This window comes from Pelophylax lessonae (genome assembly GCF_965119305.1).
Source record: "Pelophylax lessonae genome assembly, chromosome: 1".
Taxonomy (NCBI): domain Eukaryota; kingdom Metazoa; phylum Chordata; class Amphibia; order Anura; family Ranidae; genus Pelophylax; species Pelophylax lessonae.
In genome coordinates this window covers 580247650-580275321 of record NC_138768.1, presented here as the reverse complement: position 1 = coordinate 580275321, position 27672 = coordinate 580247650, and the positions used below count along the sequence as shown (strand labels likewise).

General features: G+C 42.5%; 1 protein-coding gene across 1 annotated transcript in view; it reads left to right on the top strand.

Moving 5' to 3' along the window:
• Positions 1-27672, top strand: part of LOC309548612 (ovochymase-2-like) — a gene marked incomplete at its 5' end in the record, with an annotated part of 139578 nt that overhangs the window by 71655 nt on the left and 40251 nt on the right. Inside the window, 4 exons of the mRNA XM_082248589.1 lie at positions 6091-6368; positions 12260-12423; positions 18581-18767; positions 25168-25386. Of these exons, the coding sequence (XP_082104715.1) occupies positions 6091-6368; positions 12260-12423; positions 18581-18767; positions 25168-25386 (848 nt within the window). The remainder of the gene's footprint in view (positions 1-6090; positions 6369-12259; positions 12424-18580; positions 18768-25167; positions 25387-27672) is intronic.

Below are 27672 nucleotides of genomic sequence, written 5' to 3'. Positions count from 1 at the left end.
CAGCATTGCTGCTGCAGGTAACGGAACTAGGAAGTGATCAGAGCGACGGAGACCGACGGAGGAGCGGCGGGACTCTCGGCTGGCGGTCACAGCAATGAGAGATCATCGCTGGATCGCCAGGATAAGGTAAGAGAACACCGCTGCGCTCTCTGCAATCCACCCCGAGCGTGACTCGGGGTTACCGCTCCTGCAATGAAAAATCCACCCCGAGTCACGCTCGGGATTACCGCCTAGGTGGTTAAGAGTAAGTTTCTAGATAGGGGTTATCATGCCGACTCACTGGATAAGACCATCAGGGAGGTGGCTGATATGGATAGGTCTAATTTACTGGCCCCACGCACAAGAACCAATGACAATAATCAACCGTTTAAAAACTGCTTTGTCACCTCGTTTAGTACACAACATTATGAGGTTGAAAAAATTATGCAAAAACACTGGTCCGTTATTAAAAATGATAGAGTACTGGGTCCAGCTCTTCCGGACCGGCCTAATGTCATCTTTCGAGGTGCTCCATCATTACGAAATCAGGTGGCCCAAAATGTCATTGAGAAACCGCAGAAGCCTCGGTTCTTTCCAGAACTAAAAGGTTTCTATCCCTGCAAGAGATGCAACATCTGTGTTCTAAATGCTTTTAAGGGTAGGAGGATAGAGAAAATCAGGTCCCATGTCACCGGGAGAGAATACTCGATCAACTCCTTCATAACTTGTTCGACACAGAATGTGGTTTATTTACTTCAATGTAAATGTGGAAAGCAATATATTGGACGAACTCTGCGGACCATGCAAATATGTATGGGAGAACATGTGGCCAACATCCGCAAAGGCTTTCCTGGCCACAGTGTGTCGAAACATTTTGACTCATGTCGACATAAGGACCCTCGTAACACGCTGTTTGTGGCATTTGACCAATTTGCTCCAAACTGGGGCGAATGCCAAAAGGGAACTATCCCGTGCTGAAACACGATGGATTTACATTTTAAAATCTTATGTTCCCTTTGGTCTCAATGTTGAATGGGACATTAACTGTTTCATCAACAACAGTTAATGGTACTGATGGGGGGAGCTCATGGTTGTGCCTTTTAGTCCCATTCATTGTAATTTATGCAGTTCTAGGAACTTTATTTATTTTGTTTCTGCTTTTTATATGCATTCCTAGTCATCAATTGATGTCTGCTTAAACGTATTTTCATCTGATGGCTTATCTGCTGTTTTAAATATAATTTTTATGAGTTTTAGTATTTATTGTTATTTGTAAAAGGGAAAAATCCCTCTGTTGGCAATATACTTTTTGGCCACAAGATGGAGCCTTCTGGTATTGGTGGCTAATTATATTTAAGATGGTTAATATACACTAAAGGGCCTTCAGACCTGGCCCTTTAGTGTATTTAGATCGCACTTACAATATGTTACTTCCGCCCTCAACGGCCAAGCTGCATATGCGTCACTTCCGCCCTTCATTTATCTTGATTGGATGATTCCCCGCACGGGGTATATGTTAGGCGTGACCGCGATGTCCGGTAACCACGCCCCTGACGACGTCACTCTGACGAAACCGGTCGGGAGGTTCCGGAAATCGCGCTTGTCACGCCCCCAGGACGCCGGCTCGTTTTTTATCACTGCGGGACGCCGCTATTTTATATTGCCTGCATGCCTATGTCTACTAGAATGTAAGTAGAATCTTAATAAACTTGATGAGTTCACCACTACGGGATTACGCTATGATTTCCTTTATTCCCTGCATATTGCCATACACATTGGAGTCATCTCTTTACTTGTGACTGAGCGAGAGATCTTGGGAGGTATAGGAATACATGGAGTTGATCCCGGTCTATTGAAGTGGAGGAGAAAGTCCATCCCATAAGGGTTATTACTTCATGCCTGAGTGGCCTGTCCATTAATTTGGAGGCCCATTATTTGTGGTAAGCAGCCACCTTATCCATATACACGGGTGTCTTTTCATCTCTGCTCACCGCATCTTGGGATTTCTATTCTGATCTGGACTTTCTACCATCCTTGCATGTTGGATTTGTCTATTTTAGATGCAATGGACTTATGTTTTTATATATACCTCTGTCTGGTCTAGTAGTTAACCACACTGCACCATCAGTTTTTGAATATATGATTTTTTCCTAGCGCTGCACTATTTGATATACATAAAATTGTGAGTGAGCCCACTCCCTTGGCTGAGAAGCAACCCCACACATCAATGCTCTCAGGATGCTTTACTGTTGGCATGACACAGGACTGATGATAGCGCTCACCTTTGCTTCTCCGGACAAGGTTTTTTCCGGATGCCCCAAACAATCGGAAAGGGGATTTATCAGAGAAAATTACTTTACCCCATTCCTCAGCAGTCCAGTCCCTGTACCTTTTGCAGAATATCAGTGTGTCCCTGATGTTTTTCCTGGAGAGAAGTGGCTTCTTTGCTGCCCTTCTTGACACCAGACCATCCTCCAAAAGTCTTTGCCTCACTGTGCATGCAGATGAACTCACACCTGCCTGCTGCCATTCCTGAGGAAGCTCTGCACTGGTGGTGCCCCAACCCCACAGCTGAATCAACTGTAGGAGACTATCCTGGCACTTGCTGGACTTTCTTAGTCGCCCTGAAGTCTTCTTCACAAATGCAGTGAAAATGTTTTTTATGGGATTAGGTTCATTTTCATGGCAAAGAGGGACTTTGAAATTAACTGCAATTCATCTGATCACTCTTCAGAAAATAAAAAACTGAGGCAGCAGACTTTGTGAAAAATATTATTTGTGTCATTCTCAAATTGTTTGGTCATTTACAGTAAAACCTTGGATTAAGAGTAACTTGATTAGTGAGCGTTTTGCAATACAAGCAAAATGTTTTTTTATAAATTTGTATTTGATAAGCAAGCAATGTCTTGATATACAAGTAGCGTCACCTCACAATTGAGTATAAAAGAGAAGAGAGGTGCCTCTAAGTGTAGCAATATGCAGGCATCAGGGGTAAAGCTGTCCACATAGACCATCCTCCCCACCACCATCAACGTCATCTCTTCCACGCTTAAGCCTCGCTTTCAGATCGCTCTACTGCAGGGTAGTCTTCCCAGTCACAATTGCAGGCTGATGGCGGTGAGAGCCTGCGGTGAGGAGGACGGTCTATTCGGGCAGCTTTGCCCCAGTTGCCTGCATTCTTAGATGTTCCTCTTTGAATCTTAAACCATGTGAGTTGCTAAATGTGGAACCTGCATTAAATGTAACTATATTGCTACACTTAGAGGGGCCTCTCTTTTCTTTTATACTCTGTAGCTTCTGCTGGATTTTGCTTCTAATCCCCTTGTGGAAGCTGCCATTTGTGGATGAACATTTTATGGTTACACAACCTATCACATTGCTATAATCTTTTTATATGGACTACAAGCCGAAGGACTTATGAGTAAATGGTTGCGGAACGAATCATCTAATTTCCATTATTTTTTATGGGGAAATTTGCTTTGGATGTTTCTGGAACAAATTATGTCCGTAATCCAAGGTTTAACTGTGTATATATATATATATATATATATATATATATATAAAATATATATATATATATATATATATATATATACAGTATCTAACAAAAGTGAGTACACCCCTCACATTTTTGTAAATATTTTATTATATCTTTTCATATGACAACACTGAAGAAATTACACTTTGCTGTTATACAAGTGTAGAGCTTGTATAATACTGTAAATTTGCTGTCCCCTCAAAATAACTCAAAACACAACCATTAATGTCTAAACCGCTGGCAATAAAAGTGAGTACACCCCTAAGTCAAAATGTCCTAATAGGGCCCAATTAGCCATTTTCCCTATGACTCGTTAGTGTTACAAGGTCTTAGGTGTGAATGGGGAGCAGGTGTGTTAAATCTGGTGTTATTGCTCTCACTGTTTCATACTGGTCACTGGACGTTCAACATGGCATCTCATGGCAAAGAACTCTCTAAGGATCTGAAAAAAACAATTGCTGCTGCACATAAAGATGGCCTAGGCTAAAAGAAGATTGCCAAGACCCTGAAACTGAGCTGCAGCACAGTGGTGAAGACCATACTGTGGTTTAACAGGACAGGTTCCACTCAGAACAGAAAGATGTTGAGTGCATGTGCTCAGCGTCATATCCAGAGTTTGTCTTTGGGGAAAAAGACATATGAGTGTTGCCAGCATTGCTGCAGAGGTTGAAGGGGTGGGGGGGTCAGCCTGTCAGTGCTCAGACCATATGCCGCACACTGCATCAAATTGGTCTGCATGACTGTCATCCCAGAAGGAAGCCTCTTCTAAAAATGGTTGCACAAGAAAGCCAAGCAAATTTGCTGAAGACAAGCAGACTAAAGACATGAATTACTGGAACCATGTCCTGTGGTCTGATGAGACCAATATAAACTTATTTGGTTCAGATGGTGTCAAGCGTGTGTGGCGGCAACGAGGTGAGGAGTAAAAAGACAAGTGTGTCTTGCCTACAGTCAAGCATGGTGGTGGGAGTGTCATGGTCTGGGGCTGCATGAGTTTCTTCTGGCACTGGGGAGCTGCAGTTCATTGAGGGAACCATGAATGCCAACATGTACTGTGACATACTGAAGCAGAGCATGATACCCTTCCTTCTGGGACTGGGCCGCAGGGCAGTATTCCGACACGATAACGACCCCAAACACACCTCCAAGATGACTACTGCCTTGCTAAAGAAGCTGAGGGTAAAGATGATGGACTGGCCAAGCATGTCTCCAGACCCAAACCTTACTGAGCATCTGTGGGGCATCCTAAAATGGAAGGTGGAGGAGCGCAAGGTCTCTAACGTCCACCAGCTCCGTAATGTCGTCATGGAGGAGTGGAAGAGGACTCCAGTGGCAACCTGTGATGCTCTAGGGAACTCCATGCCCAAGCTTGTTAAGGCAGTGCTGGAAAATAATGGTGGCCGCAGAAAATATTGACACTTTGGGCCCAATTTGGACATTTTGACTTAGGGGTGTACTCACTTTTGTTGCCAGTGGATTAGACATTAATGGTTGTGTGTTGAGTTATTTTGGTGGGACAGCAAATTTACACTGTTATACAAGCTGTACACTCACTACTTTACATTGTAAAGGGGTGTACTCATTTTTGTGAGATACTGTATATTTATATACTACATTTCTGCAATACATGCATATCTTCCCATGTTTTTTTTTTTTTTTCAATTCTTTATTTAACAGAGTACAAAGACCATATGTTTGCTGTCCATATGACACAGCTGTCATCCTCCTGCTCAGTGGGGGATCGGCGGATCGATCCCCCACTGAGAAAACGGAGTCCGTCTGAGGGAATCCATGTGTGAAATGGCCCTTAGGGAGGAAAACACCTTATCATATACACAATGATACGCATGGGTCTCTGCAAAAAAAAATCTAAAAATGTAACTCACCTAAACAAGAAAGGGAGGAGGTGGGGGGAAAAAGGAAGAACAGGAATTGGAAAGGATAGGGTAAATGGGGGTCATGTTGGCAAGGGCCCCACACAGAAGGTGGCTGGATTTTCCCATTTTTAACCATTACAAAATTCAGCATACTGAATACAATACTGAACAATACCTCAGAAAAAAAAAATCCAGTGTGTTTCTAACTTCCGGTTAGTGTTGAAAAGACAGTCCTGCACTTAAATCCCAATCAGCATTAATGGCCCTGCTGGACTAAAGAATTCCACCTCCCAATTGTTGGGAGATTCATTTCTGGTGCTGTGCCTAGATCAGTAGGAACTAAGCCCATAGCCGCTGCCCCTATAAAAAGTTACAAATCTGATGATGTGTCATCAGGAGTATAAAAAAGCTGTTTCATTCTTACTATGGGAAGTGGGGAAAAGAAATAAAATAATGCTGGGATGTAAGCTACTGTATACAGGGACGTTTGGGTGTAAATTTGAGTACTGCCTGAACATACACTTTAAGTAATATTTTATCATATTCATATTTGTTAATATACAAATGATAAAATATGTCTATAACTGTGTGTGGGATGTGTGTGCACATGCATGGGTGTTTTTTTTTTTTAGTGTTCATGGGTATGTTGAGCAAACTTTTTGTAGATGTAACTACATTGGACTTTTATCTTTCAAGTTATGCAGATGAGTTATACCGCTGGCAAATGTGTCTTGGCAAACATAACCTAACACTGGTGGAGCCAAAAGAGAAATGCTACAAAATTCTTGGCATCTACCGCCATGAAGGTTTTGTCTACCCTGAAATCCCTGCACTGGAGTTTGATATTGCCTTGGTGAGGCTGGATGGGGAGGTGGTGGCTAATGATGCTATCGATTTTGCCTGTCTTCCACCAAAAGGTCAGGTCTTGCTTGAAAATTACCGATGTCATGCAACTGGATGGGGAGACGAAACAGGCAAGTAACGTATTCATCTTCTGATATTAAAAATAACATCTGACACAAAAGCTTGTATAAAAATGTGTTGATATTTTAAAGCCAGACATTAGGCAGATTCTTAAATACAAAGTTGAAATTCATATACAGTATATGAACGATCTGGTCTGCTAAAAAGTTTGTGATTTTGATCATTTATTTATATGATTCACACACTAATGGCAGCCAGCCCAGTAAGGGTGGTGATACTGATTTGTCTGTTAAACATTAAACCTGCAATCCAGGCAAACAGATAAATACAAAGATGATATACACACTGTCTATAGGAACTGTTTTACTTGCCAAGGATTTTTTTTTCTGTCACCCAGTCTTAAGATTTACATAGCTCTACCCTACAGAACATTCCTGTTTGGCAGGGTGGGGGACCAGATTTTTCTCTGCTACAGAAAAGTAACACAGGTCTTGTCCCTCCCCAAGCCTGTAATTGGGAAGTGAAAGAAGAAGCAGCAGACAGATCAGCTCATCTCTCCGTCATTCTGCTGTCTCCTCCTATCAGTAAGGCCCTTTTCGCACGATCGTTCTTATCAGGTCTGCCTGTCAGTTTTTCAGGCGGTCTATTCATCCCTATAGACCTGTGGGTGTAAACAGACTTGTATCCAGTTACACCTGTCTACCTCCAATCTGATCCGCTCTGCTAAGAAAAAAGAAAAAGAAATGGAAGGGGATCTGTCCTCCTCTATCTAGGTGGTTCAGAGGGTAGTTGAGTGTAAATGGACAGCACAGTCTGTTTACTCTCTGCTGCCCATAAAGAAGAGTGGGCTCTGTCTGTGTTCGCCATGCAGAAACTGGTTACGGGTTCCCCTGGGTTACCCTTAGCGACAACTTTTCTTTTGTAGTTTTATTTGAGAACTTGGATAGGAGAAGGGATGAGTGGGATACTCCAATTTGAATAACTATGCACAATTTGCTGGGACTGCTGAATAACGGAATGTGGCAAGGCCGCTGCTTCACCTTGACTATTCAGTGAAGAAGTATTTAGATAAGCTGTACTGCACTGTAGAACACTCTTCAGGGCACTTCCCGGTCTTCAGGGTTCTCTACACGGCACCCCCTTTACTGTAACTCTCTGTGTAAGCTGGCCCCTTGATCCCCTAAATTTGTTGGAGTGGTCCCCCTTCCTGGGCAGACCCTTTGGCAAGTCCCTCAGTACTCACGGACACTGTTTTTCCTGAGAGACTCTGCCAGCAGCTCCACCGTCAACTTCACTGGATCCTCTGCAGCACAGCTCCACACCTGGTTCACTAGGCTGACTGCCTAAGACCACGTTCCTCACACACTGCAGGAGGAGAGACAGCCGTCTGCCTCCTCCTGGGACTCTGCTTCCCACCAAAGATGCCCTGTCACATGTCCCCTCGGCTTTTATGAGCAATCCCAGGATGCATTGCAAGAATGTCCTCCCACTAGGATTCCCACAAAAGTCAATGTGTCACTGGCTGGGTTTCCTCCCCTGTCCAACAACCGCTTCATTGGATACATTGGGGACACTCCCTCAGACCCAGTGAATCACACCTGAAAACTACCTAGGAGGGTGCTACATCCACCCCCCCCCCACCACCACCAAAAATGAGCCACATCCCAATGGCTCTGGGGCAACTGCCTCCTACAAAAAAAAACTTAAGGAGTATCCCATAAACCTAGAAAGGGTGAAAAAGGGAAATGAACAAATGTACAGTCAGTAAGTTAAAGTGAAAAAATATAGGTATCTCTCTATACAATATAATACATGACAGGTGCATTTGTGGCAATGCACCCCTCACATTTTGTAAATATTTTATTACAGTATCTCACAAAAGTGAGTACACCCCTCACATTTTTGTAAATATTTTATTATATCTTTTCAACACTGAAGAAATGACACTTTGCTACAATGTAATGTAGTGAGTGTACAGCTTGTATAACATTGTAAATTTGCTGTCCCCTCAAAATAACTCAACACACAGCCATTAACCACTTAAGCCCCGGAGGATTTGGCTGCTCAAAGACCAGAGCCTATTTTGCGATTCGGCACTGCGTGAATTTAATGGGCAATTGCGCGGTCGTGCGATGCTGTACCAAAATTAAATTGACGTCTTTTTTTCCCCAAAAATAGAGCTTTCTTTTGGTGGTATTTGATCACCTGTACGATTTTTATTTTTTGCGCTATAAACAAAAAAAGAGCGTCAATTTTTTAAAAAAAATTTTCTTCACATTTTTTTTATATGAAATTCCCCCCCAAAAAAATGCTACATATTTTTGGTAAAAAAACAAATCGCAATAAGCGTATTTTGATTGGTTTGCGCAAAAGTTATTGCGTTTACTAACTAAGGAAAAGATTTATGTAATTTTTATTGTTTTTTTTTTTTTAGCTAGTAATGGCGGCGATCTGCGATTTTTTTTGCGGGACTGCGACATTGCGGCGGACAGATCGGACCCCTGACTAACATTTTTGACACTTTTGGGGGTACCAGTGACATTACTACAGTAATCAGTGCTATACATATGCACTGTTACTGTAAAAATGACACTGGCAGGGAAGGGGTTAACTTTATTAGTGATCAAGGGGTTAAGTGTGTCCCTAGGGGTGTGATTCTAACTGTCAAGGGGCGTGGCTTGTGATGTAACCACAGAGACATACGATCCTAGACAGCAAGATCGTATAGTCTCTGCAGTTACACCGGGGAGAATGACAGGCGGATTTGTTTACATCAGCCGCCTGCCTTTCTCCCTCTCCAGCGAGAGATCGCGAGTGGCCGGCGGACATCGGAGCCACCGGTCACACACGCGGGGATGGCCGTGAACGAGAGGGGGCGGGAGCGCGCCTCCGGCGGCGTGTGCTCCCCTACAGGCTCCTGGGCGAGCGACGTATTACTACGTCGCTTTGCCCAGGAGGGGCTGACTGCCGCAGTAAATATACTGTGGGCGGTTGACAAGCGGTTAATGTCTAAACCGCTGGCAACAAAAGTGAGTAAACCCCTAAGTTAAAATGTCCAAATTGGGCCTAAAGTGTCAATATTTTGCATGGCCACCATTATTTTCCAGCACTGCCTTAACCTTCTTGGGCATGGAGTTCACCAGAGATTCACAGGTTGCCACTGGAGTCATCTTACACTCCTTCATGACGACATCACTGAGCTGGTGGATGTTAGAGACCTTTCTCTCCTCCACCTTCCATTTGAGGATGCCCCACAAATGCTCAATAAGTGTTTAGGTCTGGAGACATGCTTGGCCAGTCCATCACTTACCTACCCTCAGCTTCTTTAGTAAGGCAGTGGTAAACTTGGAGGTGTGTTTGGGGTCATTATCATGTTGGAATACTGCCCTGCGGCCCACTCTCCGAAGGGAGGGGATCATGCTCTGCTTCAGTATGTCACAGTACATGTTGGCATTCATGGTTCCCTCAATGAACTGTAGCTCCCCAGTGCTAGCAGCACTCATGCAGCCCCAGACCATGACACTCCCACCATCATGCTTGACTGTAGGCAAGACACATTTGTCTTTGTACTCCTCACCTGGTTGCCGCCACACACGCTTGACTTCATCTGAACCGAATACGTTTTTCTTGGTCTCATCAGACCACAGGCTGTGCTTCTAGTAATCCATGTCCTTAGTCTGCTTGTCTTCAGCAAACTGTTTGCTGGCCTTCTTATGCATTATCTTTAGATAATACCCTTCTGGGATTACAGCCATACAGACCTATTTGATGCAGTGTGCGACTTATGGTCTGAGCACTGACAGGCTGACCCACCACCCCTTCAATCCTTCAATTTCTGCAGCAATGCTTGCAGAACTCATACCTCTATTTCCCAAACCTCTGGATAGCACATGCACTCAACTTCTTTGGTCGACCATGATGAGGCCTGTTCTGAGTGGAACCTGTCCTGTTAAATCTTCTTATAGCCTAGGCCATCTTTATATAGAGCAACAATACTTTTTTTCAGATCCACAGAGAGTTCTTTGCCATGAGGTGCCATGTTGAACTTCCAGTGACCAGTATGAGAGAGTGAGAGCGATAACACCAAATTTAACACACCTGCTCCCCATTGTAACACCCACGAGTCACATGACACTGGGAGGGAAAATGGCTAATTGGGCCAAATTTGGACATTTTCACTTAGGGGTGTGCTCACTTTTGTTGCCAGTTAAGTTATTTTGAGGGGACAGAAAATTTACACTGTTATACAAGCTGTACACTCACTACTTTACATTGTAGAAAAGTGTCATTTCTTCAGTTACATGAAAATATATAATAAAATATTTACAAAAATGTGAGGGATGTACTCATTTATGTTAGATACTGTATGTATATATATATATATATTGTGAGGGATTAGCTCGGTGGTAGGCGTGGATGACCCCTTTGGGGGTGCGTTTTCACAGAGAGATAGCCGAGCAGTGGTTGCAAACAACACTGATTTATTCATGCAATTTACTTCACACAATTGCAAGCCTCAAAACAGCCAAAATAAAATAAAACAAAATAAATCCTTGCCACTGTGGGCGGTTACCTTCTCACACATTGGAACCTATCTAATGAAGTCTATCCCCAACCTACTGTTGGGCAGACTTGGCTGGTCATACAGCAGACTCTCAATAGTCCATGTTTTATCTCTTCACACAGCAAACAGTTCAGTTAACATGTCCCTTTTCCTCTTCATATGGAACATGTCCCTTTGTCTCTTCACACTCTTCACATTGAACACAGTTCATTTGCTTGTCTCTCCACATAGCAAGCAGTGCATTTATTAGTTTCCACATAGAAATAGTTTCTCTTCTCACCTTGAGATGATCCAAGACCTCACTTAGCGCACATCACTTCAGGGGGTCTTCTCCCATGCTCACCAGCTTGTCGGGAGGCACTCATCTGTCTGTCCTCCTCTCCCAGCCCACACGGCGACAGGAGGCAGCAGTCCTTCTCCCATGCCCACACGGCGTCGGGAGGCACACGTATGTCTGTCCTCCTCTCCCAGCCCACACGGCGACAGGAGGCAGCAAACAATAGGACTTCCTTTGGACAAATTATAGAGGCCTTAACTTCCTCATTCCGAACAGCTGAAGGCCTTTCAACTTCCTTAGACAGTTCTGGCTACCTCTGCAGCCGACACCCTATAGTAATTGGTGATTTGTCTAACCCAGGTGGAAGTGTAGCTCCTGTCTGTGACTACATTCACAGATTTACCTGACTTCCTGTCACAATATATATATATTTAACCCAGGTTCATATTGCTTTGACATGAAAGTCTCACAACTTCTGATCCGACTTTGTCCTGCAACTTTAGTCCGACTTTGATACTTTGATCCAACTTAATTTGACTTTTTACACTCTCTGGCTTTGAAGTCGTATGGAAGTCAGACCAAATTTGTGCAGGAACCTTTTCTAAAGTGGAGCGACTTGTGTCAGATCAGTTAAGACTGCTCTCATAGGGAAATGTTTAATTTGACATGTCATGTCATGCTCTCACAAGTAGGATCCCATGTCGCACCAGTGAGAACTGGGCATCAAAGCTGCATTCAGTTGTGTCTTGCTGGATTTTAACTTCAAGGAAAATAGTGATGTCGTCTCCCTATCCACAGACTGTTTGGACAATTAAGGAGTGGCAAAAAAATTAATAAATCATCAATTCTACTCGCTCTATACTCCTGTCAGCATGTGCATTGTGAGCATTGTGCATAAAACAGAGCTTGATTAGCATGTGCAATAGTGCTGTCCTCTCTCCCAGTCTGAGTCCATCTCCCATACCTTGCTGTGCAAAAGATGCCACAAGGCAAATATACATTTAAAATAATATATCATACAGATGATTTATTGTGTGTTCATATCTACAAAAAAGGTTCAGATGGTTTCTCAAGTCAAAAATCTGTTAAATCTGTTTCAGGAAATTCAATGGCTCCAAAAGCTGCTGAGGCATTAAATCAAGTGGTACTACCTGTTATTGGTTATGAAGTTTGCAAAACTCCTCAGTATTGGTGGTTCCAAATTAAGGACTCTATGATCTGTGCTGGATATGTTCTCCCTGATGAGCTTAAGTCTGTATGTCAGGTGAGTGTTTTTTTTTTTTTTTAAACAGAAGTATTATTTTTAAAAAAAAATTAAGACACTAAACATTACTAAAAGACAATTATTAAGGAACCATTTTAACATTCAGTATATTAAATATAAAGCATTTATCACATTTTGTATTATATTTTTATTCCTTTTTATCTTGTTAACTGTAATGTTTATTTGTCAAATGAACTACCAATTTAATGCATGCAACATATCAACATATTAACATACCCATTATTTTAACCAGATTTTGTATATTTTTGCTTGCTCAGTGTATCACTTTTAAGAATCTGAGAACAAGAAATGCCTCAACATTCAGATTAGGTGAACATAGATATTTTAGGTATTTAAAATCTATTTGGTGTTTTTTTTTTTTTGCAATTTATCAAGCTGTGAAATAAAAGGGGAATAGCTGTGAAACTGATTTTCATAAAGACTGATTCTGATTGGACTGCATGACCGATCACCCCATCCAACCCAAGTAACACCATTAAGTAAATTCATCCCATATCTGGGCAACTGAGCATTTCTTTAGGAATGCATAAGCAGAGCTTACCTTCAGGAAAATGGCATGTCAATGTGATCTGTGGACCAGAAATGTGGGTAGATGAACTTATGTTTAACTTATAGTTTTGCAAAAGTCAACCCTCACCTGCCTCCCAATCTTACTTCTTGGTCCTGCGAAGTGATGGGTGGCTTTGACTAACAGTGAGACACAGAATGCTGGAGTAAGCAGGAGCCAAGCTTGACTTTTACAGACAAAGTCAAGGTATGTCTATCATTTTAGCAGCCTGTATCTTTCAATCCAATGATCAGCTTTGAAGCAGAAATTGGTGTTATTCGTAAAATGTGCTTAATTTATAAAAAAAAAAAACAAAAACATAGTCTTCACTGTGTGCCAACCTTTGATTGCTGGAAGTTGTCCTTGAAGCATAGGAGAGCTGTGTTCTGCTTCAACATTGTTCTTATCTTCTGTACCAACACAAATCTTTATGTCCACCTGACAAATTGCATCTTTTGTCGAAACTGTAAGTGAAAACTCATACAGAGTAGGGTACATACCTATACTCAGGGCCGCTGTTATAAATCACGGGGCCCCATACAGTCTTCCTAATAGGGCCCCCGTCCCCAAATTCCCACCTACATATCAGCACCCCCAGTCTACTGCTGCCCCTGACCCAGGCTTTATGGGTTAGTTCACACTACTGCTCTCTGAAGAGTGATCTGCATCTGGATTGCTGTACAGAGAACATTTGGCAGGTAGTGAGGCGTTGTATAACCTCCTCACCACCCTGTATAACCACTTAAAAACCCTGATACAAGTTGAACCGTATTGTGCTCAGCAGGCAAAAATGGTGGGTGGTGATAGGGGGGATAATTTGTTGCTGCACAGAAAACAGTGTTTGTGGCATACATCCTTTGCATCATATGACCATCCTTGTTATAATGATCACAGCACAGCAGGTACTCTTTGGCTCTGTCACCGTGTCACATGGCTGTTTGGTACTGACTTTGGTATGGCGGGATTAGGTGTTTCAGACTAATACTGGACAGCCATAACAAAGTCAGTACCCAACAGCCATGTGACACTGACACAGAGCCATAAGGAACCTGCTGTGCTGTGATTATTACAATGATAATGTCAATTAGCACACAGTGGGGAGTCCTTTACCTTCCTTTCAGGCATGTTGCCTGTGACTGTGTGCCGCTTGCCTGTGCACCGCCACCCGCCGCTGGGATTGCCGATCTGCGCCCTCCCAGCCACCTCACAGAAGCTTCTCCCTCACTCCACGGCACCTGCAGAGGGAGCGGAGGTACAAAGAATCCGGGGAGGGCAGAGCATAGGTAGTGGGCGGCTGGCCGGAACTATAATGTGCAGCGGTACATGCGACCGCACTTCATATACCTACGCCTGAAAATGAAAAAAAAGTTCCTGCTCTGCTCCAGCCTCCTGGGACCCTCTTTTGACCAGATGGGGCCCAGGGAAACTTAATTTAGGCCCTGAGTAGTAAATAAAAGCAGGAGTGGGAACTATTAAAATCGATTTATTATTATAGGCAAGAATGAACAATAAAGCTGCCCGGGCCCCCTGTCTTGCTGATGAGGCCCAGTACAACAGGGCTGGTTGTACTGCCCTATCAGCGGCCCTGCCTATACTTGATGTGTTTCTGCGGATTAAAAAAAACAGTTACTATCCATTTTTTGGAAAAAAATTAAATAAAATGTCCCAATGTTTGTGCTGAAGTTTGGAGAATAAACTATTATTATTATTATTTATTATTATTATTTATTATTATTATTATTATTATTATTATTATTACACAGGATTTATATAGAGCCAACAGTTTGCGCAGCACTTTACAACATTGGGGCAGACAGTACAGTTACAATACAATTCAATACAGGAGGGTCGTGCTCCTTAGAGTTTATAATCTAGAAGGGATCATGTCAGTTAATAAGAACACTGTTTAAGATCTACTCAGAGATTTACAATCCTATTCAAGTCTTCAGGGTTTGATTTAGGGTCCCTTTGCAGACGGCACTAATGTTTGGATGCTGGAAATTTCTGGCAGAAAGTTCCCCCACAAAAAATCAGAGTATGGTCCATATATTGTGTGTGTTTACACATATGTATGCATGTATACATGCGTAAAAACTCTTCTAGAACCTAGAATGCCACATAATCAAATAATATAACCTACTATGCAAAGGAGAGGTGTACTCTACACGTGTACACTTGTAAAATACTGATCAGCAATGCAGATTTTTGTATTTTTTTTTTTTACTGAATAAAAATATGGCGCTAGCTTACTGACATTTATATGCGTACAGGTCCATTGAAGGTAATGTGCTGCATTAAAATGGTAGTAAACCCAAAGGAAATATTTATGCAGTTTACCAGTTCTTAGATGTGGTGGCTGCAATTGTTTTCTTTTTTAGGCTTTACTTCTTCTATTTTTATCTGGTGATCCAGCCAGTAAAGGCCCGTACACACGTACCGATCGTCGGCATACAAACGTCGGTGGACGAAGAATCTGCCGATTGTACGCGTGTTAGTATGGTGCCTCCGACAGATGTCTGCGCACAATCCGCGGACAAAAGTCTTTCTTGCAAACATGAAAATTTTTGTATGCCGACACCAGAACGGACGATTGTTCGCCTGTCAGTACACAATTCGGCCGACAGACCGCAGATTTGCAAGACTGGGCATGCTCAGAAAATAGAAAACACAGGGAAAGTTAACCATTACATGACATCACTTCTGCAGTCGGCGGACAAAATTCTTGTGCTGTCCTTGTGCTGTCTTTGCACTTTTCAGCAGACACCGACATCCCGGGGAGAAAAGAGGAACATTTGTATGCCGACCATCGGTACGTGTGTACGGGGCTTAAGTCTGCTTTTTTTCAAGCTCTTCAGCAGAATGTAGCAGTTACAGAGATGAGACAAACAATTTAACACTGGCAGCGGTGGTTATAATGATCAGCTTTTATTTATGTAAAACCTTGATCCCAAATGGAAAACGTTTGGCTTGGATTTGTTAGGCTGGCCATACACGGCTTGAATCTTCAGCAGGAATTCGAACCGTTAATGGGCAGGCTGAATATACCAAGTTGATCGATCAATCAACTTGGGTAAAATCAGCCTGCTGGATTCTCTTGCAATTATCATCGTCTTCTCCTGGCAGGGGCATCTTCCCCCATCCCCCCTGGGAGAGGACAATTGCTCGGAAAGAGGGATTACCCTGTAAGCACTGCCTGTGTTGATGGGGAAATTGTGCAAATTTCTTTCCTGCAACCCGTGATTGCAGGAAAGACGTTCAAACCTTGTATGGCCTGCTTTAGTGTATTTAAATTTGCTAGTACATCTACCGTAATATTTCCCTTCAACCCAGACTGACAATGCTGCTGTCCTATTGTACCCTCTGTGCTCATTCATCCAAAGTGCAGGAGTTTTGGTACACTTTCAGAAAGTGCACCACACCTACAGGATATAATAGAAGTCTATGGCAAAGGGCAGCTAACCCAGGAAAGTTGCAAATGCACTGCGCTGCACCCACAGTGTGGGTAAACCGCAGCACATCAGTGACAAAAGCAGCCTTATAGGGGGCTCAGAAGAGTAAGGGTTCATTTACATTTGCTGTTTGGGGGGGGGGTGACAAAACCCCATAGTTAGGTGTTTTATATTAACCCCGCCCCAGCCGCACCCCCTTTTAGATGCAGTGGCCAGGGGTGCACACATGTCGCAGCCGCAGCAGTAGTTATACGTCCTACCATGGTTGGTTGGTGTAGGCCCTTCCAAGCATGACCCTTTCAATTGAATGAGGCCCCTTTGCAAATGCCCTGCAACCTTGTGCAGTACAGCAAAAAAGAGGTTAAAGCAGGCAGCGTTGTGTTGCTTTCTCAACAGCTGCTTTAACCCCTTTGACCCTGCAGAAGCTTGCAGTTGAGGGGTGCTTGCAGAGTGCCCCATTTACTTGAATGGGTCACGATTGGCAGGTGGCAGCAGCCACCAAAAGCAACAGGGGATTTAAATTCTGCTGCCACATGTGTACACCTTTGGCTGCTGCCTCAGCTGCTTTGGGGGGTAGAGATTGGGTGCAGTAAAATTGTGACTCAACCGTAGCATTGTAGCACCCCCCCCCCCCACTTTACGTGTGAACGAGCCCTAAGGGTGCTGCTGCCGAATGCAACTAAGGGCTCATTCACAAGTGCAGCAGGCACTGCTGTTCCCCTGAAAAGCAGTCTGAATGTGGCCGACAGATTGTAAGGAGGTGACATGTTGACTCCTCAACACCTGATTTAAACCCATAATTGTGGTGCAATGCACACGATTGTGACACGGTAGACAACTAGAGGTTTAAATCAGGTGTGAGGAGAGGACACTGTGCCCGGTGATCTTTGACTCCTCCCATGTTGTTCAGGTAGATCTCCACCTTTTTAGGGTTGCCCATCCCTGCCCTAGGCCTTGTTTGCACTTGTGGTTGGGGGTGGTAAAGGCACACAGTTGAGCCACATTTTATACCACCCACAACCACTCCCCCTTAAGCTGCAAGAAGGGGTGTACAAAAAATGTCCCTACTGTTCTGTTCAGTACCACCCGCCGAATGCGACACTCAAAAAATAGGGATCTCCACAACTGAATGCATACAGTTATGAGGTGGGGTTTAAAGGGTAAAACAGGCAGTGAGTGAGCAATATCACTCTATCTCACCATCTGTCAAATACCCTCTGAAGAGTGATCCAATGCCAATTCTTAAAGAGGTCGTAAACCCACTCTTATAAGGGCTCTTTCACACACTATGTCCGTCAAACGGACTCCGCTTTTCTCAGCGGGGGATCGAGCCGCTGATCCCCCGCTGAGCAGAAGGATGACAGCTGTGTCTCCGCGCTGTGTGCGGAGACACAGCTGTCAGTTCCCCATGCATCTCTATGGGGAAAATTGGATGGGAACGGACCGTCGGTCCGTTCTCATCCGATCCCATCCGCTGGACGGATGGAAAATAGGGTTTCCATCCGTCCAGATTTGATGGATCAGATCAGGTCGGATGTTAGCGGACATGTCTCCGCTGCCATCCGATGCCCCATAGGAATGCATGGGGGGACCGTTCAGATCCGCCAAAAAAACGAACAGGCGGATCTGAACGGTCCGCCTGTGTGAAAGGGGCCTTTACTTGTACCTATAGGTAGGCCTATAATAAGGCTTACCTATAGGTATTGTAGATATCTCCTAAACTTGCACTTTTTAGGAGATATTTTCTCTTCATGCAGCCGATGACGTCATTAGCGCATGCGCTCTGAAGCGCAGGAGTGATATCATTGCACCTCCGGCCAATCAGATGGCCGGAGGACGCGAACCAGGAAGCAGGACGACCAAACATGTCGGCCTTGTCACTGCTGAGCGGGTGGCATTGCGGGGGCTTCGTTCTAAGGTAAATATTTAATATTGAGCTAGTATGCGATGCATACTAGCTCATTATGAATTTGTCTTACAGGGGTTTTTTTTCCATTTATTTTTTAAGTTTACAACCTCTTTAAGTAGGCAACAAAAGTGTAAACAAGACCTTACTAATCTCTGTCTTAATTCTGGTGTCTATTTTTGTCTCAAATAATGTTTTCATGTGTATTAACCTTTTTTTTTTGTTATGCATTAGGGGGATTCAGGTGGACCACTTGTCTGCCCTTCAACCTCCAACAGCTCAATCTGGGAAGTTCATGGAATTACCAGCTTTGGCCCTATAGGTTGTATTATGGATAAAAAACCTAGTGTGTTCACCCGTGCATCTGCTCATCTTGACTGGATAGATGACATCATCAGGAAGAATATATATGATGTATACTGTAAGTACTAACTTATCATGTTGGTCATGTGATTCACCAGGCCCCATTTAAATTCATCATACCCTAACATAATTGTATTTAGCTTATTCTACAAAGAAGCACAAATGGCACATAACACCAGAAGCTTGTCATTTTAGAGGTAGATTCCAGGAATGGTAGTGAGTCCCAGCTAGCTAAAGGATATTCATCTAGCTGATTCTCACGTGCATTAAGTGGAAAAAGATCTCAGGCTTGAGATACTAACAGAGTAGGGACTGCTCACATAACAAAGTGAATGTTCACTTAACGTTTTGACTTTTATGTTAATATCCCATTCAAGTGCAAAAACAATGTAGTTTTGTAGCACCCTCTAGTATAGAGTGCTAGGTTGTACATCGTTTTTTTTTTTTTTTTTTTTTGTACTGTAGGTAAATTGTTTGGCTTGGCTGGCAGCCATGCCTGTGTTAAATCTGGGTCAGGGTGAGGGACTTAGGGAAGCTGGATGACTCATCAGGCAGCACCTCTTGCACCCCCCCTACTTGCTGAAACTTTGGAGAAACTTCCAGAAGAATGGGAAGGAGGTTAGGAAGAGCTGCCTGGAGTATTGATGAGGGTCCCAGCCAATCCCTGGCCAAATGAGCTGGAAGGGGAAAGGCACCTCCTAAAGACACCAGGCAGTGTGGTGTCGGGTGGAAGTTGAAGATGGAGTGCTGAGGAGGCTGTCAGTGGATCTTGAGGGTGCCCCCTGGTCTGGGGGGTAACCTTAGACCCGGGCTTGAGTGCTGGAGGGATCCTCTACACCACACAGAGGAGTCCTATCCTGGATGCACAGGAGCAGGTGTGAGGACAGCGGGTGAGAGGCAGCACATCTGGGAGATCTTCAGGGAAAAGTCAGCCAAGAGGACTGGTGAGTGGGCAGTCTGGAAGGACTGTGGGAAGTAGCCAGGTGGGCTAGTGAAAGAGGCAGCTGCAGCCAGGCAGGCTGGCAGTGCCTAAAGTCGGTGGTGCTGGAATCAGTAGCCACAGGGATGAAAGCTGGACACTGACTTTTGCTACACAACTAAGGGGCCCGTGGTCCCTGACCAAGGGTCTTTGCTGCACCCGACTGTTGCCTTTGTCATATTAACTAACAGTGTGCCAGCTGAAACTGTGATTTTGTGCTGCAAGCAAGTGATGTACTGGAGGAAGCTGAGGAGTGTGTAAATAGACTGTACATAGTAGAAGTGTCCCTGAAGAGTTGCTTCAAAGTCAAGTGGGCATCACATAATATTCCCATCCCCATCCAAGTTCAATACCCCTAACAAAACAAAAAAAACAAAGCTGCTGGACTGTTTCCTGGCTCTAGTGTGTCTGTGGAATTCGGTGAGCCTGGCTGTGCAGGGTGGGGGATCCCATTCACCAATGGGATGGACTACACTTTAAATTTATTTTGCTCATTATTGGGAATTTTAAAAGAACACAGCTTCACCCTTATTAACAAAGTGAAGAGTCTCTACTTCTTTAGTAAACCAAGCCCAATGAATTTTGCTATCTATGATTCATGTCATTGATGTTCAACAAACCTCTAAGGTTTCGGAGCAAGCAATATGGAGAGGGATGTTTTTACTATTTATAGAGTTTTTATTTTTTACAAATAAACATTTAAGATTGGTCACCCCTATGATACCAGTATGATATAGTTGAATGTGTATAGCCAGATAAACAGCAGGTAGAAAAGGGGTTCAGAGTATAAATCACTCTTTAGACTCGCCTGTGATTGTGCTATTGAGCTCTGTAAACATTTTTAGGAAAGCAATTAATATTAGCCTGGTACATTTGTAAAATGCGCCCACAGCTCCATATCCTAGAGCTAGGAATTAATTAGAAAATGAAAAAATGTTTCCTAAAAAAAGTTGCATTTTGCTATACTTTTCAAGTCGAGAGTTTGGTTTTAGCAGCTTTTGAAACACATCTAGAAATGTCATTGGGATCATTTTCTTTTAACTTTTTTTGTGATATACCAAGCACAGTGACAATGTTTTGTTGAAAATCAAATATATAAATCAGACAAGAGACAGGTTGTTTTGAAGGATGTCTTGTTACTACGTCTTCTAAAAGTCAGAATTGCTCTTGGGAGTTCTTTATGAAATCTTAACTTTGCAAATGAAACACTGCTTTGGATCCCCGCAGCATGAATCATAGGGGAAAAGGCTTATTCTCCAGTATATACATATGATAAAAATAGCACAATGCTGACAGATGAAATTAGAAGAGGCAAGTCAATGCTTTCTCTTAGAATGAAGCTTCTTGTCAGTATCGAAGTATCAGGCAAGCCTAAAATAAAGATTGTTTATTCCTGTGTATGATGCTTGCTTGTGCATGTTAACAAAGTTGCCGTCCCTGAAGTTGTATTTTATGGTTTGAAATCTGTGACCTACTCTGGAGACCATGTATGATATTTCACCCGTGGTGCAGTCATCACACAGCTGGCTCCTGGGAATAACTACTTCCAATAACATTTCAACAAAACTAAAGGAATCATAATCACTACTTGTGTTTAACCACTAAGGAAGAAACGGCACTGGAAATGGCACTAGGAGAACAAAACTGCAACATTGCACCAAAAAAAATACTTATAAATACTAATGACATACTTTATATGTGTGAAAACTTTATTGTAGAAATGTTGCTTACTTCTTTGGCGTTATTGCTTGAAATTATAATATTCAGTATAAAAGTTTTTTTTTTTTGTAATATCTTACCCTTTTATTTTTTACCCTTTTATTTTTATATTTCTTTACACTTATGCTGATGCCAAGCTGTCCATGAAAAGAGACCATGACAGGGGTTAGGGCAAACTGTGAAAATATTAAAGTGGTGTTAAATCCAAAAACAAAAATGTAATATATTGCACATTACCAATCATTAAATGTGGTGGCTGCATTAGTTTTCTTTTCTTTTGGCTTTCCCCCCTCTGTTTTTACCTTATGATCTTGCCACCTTTTGTATTAGTGAAACACAACTCTGAGCAGAGGAGGCACAGCAGGCAGCAGCATTGTTAGTCTGAGGGAGAGGGGAGTATTAAATGTATTAGCAGATTTAAGTTCACAAACTACAGTGCTTTGCAAAAGTATTCACCCCCTTGGCATTTTTCGTGTTTTGTTGCCTCACAACCTCTAATTAACATGAATTGTTTGAGGATTTGCATCATTTCATTTACAGAACATGCCCACACATTTTAAGATTTTTTTTTTTATTGTGAAGCAAACAACAAATAGAACAAAATAACAGAAAAAGTCAATGTGCATAACTATTCACCCCCCTTAAAGGCAATACTTTGTAGAGCCACCTTTTGTGGCAAACACGGCTACAAGTCGCTTTGGATAAGTCTCTATGAGCTTGCCACATCTTACCACGGGGATTTGTGCCCATTCCTACTTGCAAAACTGCTCCAGCTCCTTCAATTTGGATGGTTTGCGCTTGTGAACAGCAATCTTTAAGTCTGACCACATATTTTCTATTGGATTGAGGTCTGGGCTTTGACTAGGCCATTTCAACACATTTACATGTTTCCCCTTAAACCACTCAATTGTTGCTTTAGCAGTGTGTTTGGGGTCATTGTATTGGCAGGTGAACCTCCGTCCTAGCCTCAAATCACGCACAGAGTGCTACAGGTTTTGATCAAGAATATCCCTGTATTTAGAACCATCCATCTTTCCCTCAATTCTGACCAGTTTAGAATTGTGGAGTTTTACTTTAAGGCATATCTAAAATGATTTCTTAAGTTTCTGGTAGCGTGGACACAGATTGGATCCTTTGCCATGTTTTTATTGGTCTTGTGCATGCGTCTGTGGAGAGATTAACTTTCTCTGTTTGTTTTAAGGACCATTATGATCATTGGGAAATCCAAAAGTTCACAGTTGTCACTAAAACAGGAGATGAGGGGAAATATTCCAATGTGAACACCTGTTCTGATGACAACTATTCTCTATTACTGTTGTGCCCCTTGGGGAAAGGAAGTGATGGGTAATATCCCCAACAGGGCACAGACAGCAAAATTAAAAAATAAAAGTAAACACCTGAATCATAGGTGTATATATACAGTAGTAGTTGAGGTTAAAAAAAAACAATAGTCCATCCAGTTCAACCCGTGTAGGTGTGTGTGGCCGTAATCATTTTACATATCCCTGAATGTTTTGATCCTTGAGGTGTACATCCAAGAGTATTTTTAAAAGTAGCCATACTCCCCGCAGGTACTACCATTTGTGGTAGAGAATTCCACAGTCTTGTAGCCCTTACTGTAAAGAACCCATTGCGTAGCCTGAGGTTAAAATGCTTTTCCTCTAATCGCATTGTATTGCCTCGTGTCCTCATGCATTCCTTGCAACTGAATCGTTTTTTTTCTATGCTGAGATCACCGTTGAGGTATTTATAAATCGCTATCATGTCCCCCCTCAGACGTCTCTTCTCCAGGGAGAATAAATCGAGTGATTGCAGACGCTCTTCATAGTTAAGGTCCTCCAATCCCCTAATCAGTTTAGTTGCCCTTCTCTGGACTCTCTCCAGCTCCAACATCCCTTCTGAGGACTGGTGACCAGAACTGGACAGAATATTCCAGATGCGGTCGGACCGGTATTTTATAAAGTGGTTTTGTATAAACTAAAAGCAGAATAACTTGTTTGGATCATGCACGTGTCAAACACACTCCACTAAGCACTATGATGGACATAAAATAAATCTACAATGTAAGCATACCAACTCTTTTATTAAAAAGCACTTACTGTATTGTTTATTACATTTGGTCCCTTAAAAAGTGGGAGGCACATATACAAACTGTTGTAATTCCTACACATTTCACCTGATTTGGATGTAAATACCCTGAAATTAAATCTGAAAGTCTGCAGTCAAAGCACATCTTGTTTAATTTCAAATCCATTGTGGTGGTGTATAGAGCCAAAAATATTAGAATTGTGTCGATGTCTCAATATTTATGGACCTGACTGTACATGCACCCACAGACACACACCCTTTTATAGATAAATTTAAACAAATAATTTGAAATGTATTAAAACATGGACCGTGTCAGTAGGACAGTGGATGGTGTCAGTCAGTAGAGCAGTGGACTTTGTCAGTGGGGCAAAGAATGGTGTCAGTAGATCAGTGGATGGTGTCAATCAGTAGAGCAGTGGACTTTGTCAGTACTCAGTAGGGCAAAGGTTAGGCTGGCTATACCTGGGTCAAATTTCAAAAGAATTTTCTTTCAAAAGTCAGAAATTTCATGTGTTTTGTGATTTGATGGTGCAACCATTGATTTTAAAATTCGACCAACCAAGCCTTCAATTTCACCTCATATTGCTACAGAAAATAATTTTTGTAGCTGGGAATCTTCCTTTCTTTCTGGGAATTTTCTTTTCTTGCACTTGTTAGTTTTTCTTGCAATCGTTCGTTTTTCAAAAAATTTCCAACATACCCAATCACTCAAATTCGATGACTGCACAAAAATCGGCTGTTGCTGTGGTCCACAAATGGGGCAAAATTTGATGGTAAATTTTTGGATAAGATTTCCAAAAGAAAATTCTTTCGAAATTCGACCCATGTATGGCCAGCCTTAGTGTCAGTAGGATGGTGGATGATGTCAGAAGAGCAGTGGACATTGTCAGTAGGGTAGACATTGATGTCAATAGAGCAGTGGATGATATCAGTAGTTTATTTTTTTTATTTTATTTATTTTTTACAATTAATTTTTTATTATTATTTTTTTACAATTTTTAGAAGCCCTGTTGGAGGCTTTGGTGAAATATCAGGGGTGTAAACAGACCCCTCATGTCTCATATTTGAGACAGAGAAAATGACTGAGGACAGAGATTCCCCAGTCCCTTTCGCTACAGCTAGGAATCAGGGGGAATCTGTGCCGCATGGGATGTGCCCAGGCATACCTGGCACATCCCATGTGCATGCATAAATTTGACCTGGTATCAGCCTCTTGCAGTCCGTGTATAGCAGAGCTGGCATAAAAGGAAGAAGTAAGTACAAGGAGCCAATCTATTCATGTGCTGACTGGAAGCAAGCTGATAGGAGGTGAGAGAGATGAGTTCATCACTGTGCTGCTTCTATGTTCACTGTCCAGTCAAAGGCTGGGGACAAGACCTGGGGTCAGAGGAAGTTGGTTGAATGATGCTGGCCATCAGACTGAGGACAACTAGCAGCAGAAAAAAAGTACTGCAGGGAAAATGTATGTATTGGAGATGAACAGTGCTGCAAAAGCTGTTTTTTGTTATTTTATCATTTAATGAGCTTTTTATTTTAATATGTTTTGCCAGAGTTCTGTTTTACCTGAATTTCACAGATTCACCCGAGATTCGTTACTAATTAATGCCATGTTCCATTATAAAAAAAAAAAAGTGATCTTTCTAATATTTTATTATTTGTTTTTTGTAAATAGCATCTGGCTGTAACAGCCCCAAAGACCTGAGTGACAGAAAAGGCACCTTCCAGTCAATAAGCTATCCTTCCTACTACAGGAACGATGCAAGCTGCCAGTGGAATATTGTAGCCCCAGCAGACAAAGTCATTCATCTTCATTTCGACAGCTTCCTACTTGAGGAAAGCACTGGCTGCAACAATGACAAAGTAATGATCTCAGATGAGCTCAGTAGCCTTGGTAAGTTCCTACTGATCTACATGTCTGCAAAATGCAAGATTTGATCTGTCTGATGCACCTCACCCAACTAAAGTCAACCGACTTTGGCGTTACCAGCAGCCTAAAGACTCAGCACTTTACCTACTGGTGACAGAATAGAATCTGAAAAGCATCAGCTCTAGAAAAAATAAAACTGGTCCTTATTGTGAAAAAATGTTCTATACTAGTAATAATTATACCAATGTTTTAGGAAGTTTTGGCTTTTAGGCAAACTATAATTTAGCATGGGTGCCGTTTTCTAAATGAATTCAAAGCGTTTTCTAATTGGACTAATGTATAGCCTTATTTAATCACTTTAAAGCAAAAGTAGAAGCCAGCAACTCCAACATCCGTATGAATATCTTCATTTCTTCCATAGAAATAGATGAAATGCTTACATAGCTATGAACAAGGCTACTCACCGAAACACGTAAGCATTTTATCTACTCCTGTGCAAGGAATAAAGATATTCCTATGAATGTTGTAGTTGCCGGTTACTATCTTTGCTTTATGCTGAATTCTGGTGTACTGGGGACACTACAACGAGCCAGAGCATAGTTTTTGGATTCCCTATGCAATTCAAGGATCTGTTCCCCGTTGTGAGCGCTGCACTTGTTCAAAACCGTATTCAGTCACTCTTCTCAATATCCTAAAGCACATGTCTAAACAAAACGTAAAATAAATATATTTAAATATATTTCCTAAAAGCCACATAGGATATGAATCCACTTTGTGTGCACCAGTTTCAAACCTAGATAATAGCTTGTAAAATTAGTAGTTACATCACTTCTAGGCTTAGAGAACATGGAAGCTGCAATTGCTTACCTATACATTTGAAAATGCATGTTCCCCAGCCTTCATTTTGATCCATAGGCCTTAGTACTTACTGAGGCATTGATGTGGAAGTATGCAGATCCTGACTTCACTCTGACTCTCTAATCTGCGTGTGTGTTCTGAGACACTGACTCAAAAAGTTCTAAAGCCAAAGACAGACACACAGCTCTTTTCTCAGGAGGACATCCGCAGTGGCAGTTTTTGTATTTCTTCCAGTGCAGGTTTCCTTTGAGTTAAAGTTAAGGACTCATTTGTATGTTCGGAAGCCCTTGCCACTCTTTTTAAAGGGATCTGCGATGGATTGCTTTTCAAAACCATTGGACAGGCAGTAAGGGAGCAACATGTCTCACCACCATCTGTAATAACAAGGAAAAGGCCAACTCACCACGCTGCAAGTACTTGAACTCCATGGGAAATTGCAGCTCAGCATGATCGACTTAAATGGGCCATGTTCAGCTTCAGCACTGCCCATCAAATGCAACATTTTGTTTAATTGTTGCTGCTAGCCAAAGCATCACAGTTGTGCCATGTGTACAGCCCTAAGTGTCTGCATGCCCTTGTTTAGGTCAATGATAAAACTGCAGCTCATCCACCTGCTTTTACTGCCCGCTGGCCACCTTTGTGAACAAATCCTAAGTTAGATTTTTGTAATGACTCAAAGAAGCATTTCTGTATCTCAATACTAATACGTGTAAGTCTTCCTACTGCAGTTTACTTGCGGGCTAGGTGCAGCATTGTGCAGCAGTCAGTGACCACCCAGAGTCTAAGTTCGGCAATAACAATATTTTGTAGAAAAGTTCAGCAGGTACAAACAGATCCAGTGGTGAAGCACACCCAACTGGAGCCACTTACAACTGAGATAGCAGTGGAACAGTGGTTTGCAGAATGGAAGATGCCGACAGTGTTTGCCCTGAGGAGCTAAATGCAGCCACCCAAAAGGGGAGGCATCCTGGAAGAGATAGAATTAGTTCCTGTACTATCCCTACTCCTCCAGAACCTTTCTCCATTGCCAAGCACTATCAGACAGGGATCCTATCCCTACACTAGCCCCTTGCATAAAGTGCACCAATTCAGGGAGCTGAAGTCTTAAAAATACTTTTTCTGACCCAAGATGGCCACCAAAGTCACATGGGGTGCCAGCATCCAATTGGATAGCGCCCCCCCATGACCTATAAAATCATAGAGTAACCATGTTCCCCTCAACTTCCTCCCCCACCTGCATTGCTGCTGCAGTTCAGCAGCACCTGCAGTGGAGAATATGGGCAGCACCTGCCTACATGCTGGTTGTGAATCCCAGATATAGAGTTCTGTAAACTATTTATTCACTGCGGAACATTAAAAAATCTCTTTGCATGTGTGTAAGTCCTCCAACTCCTACTTATCTCTGCCAATGTGGATATCACATGCATGGGTGGACATACACTTAGTGCTGCT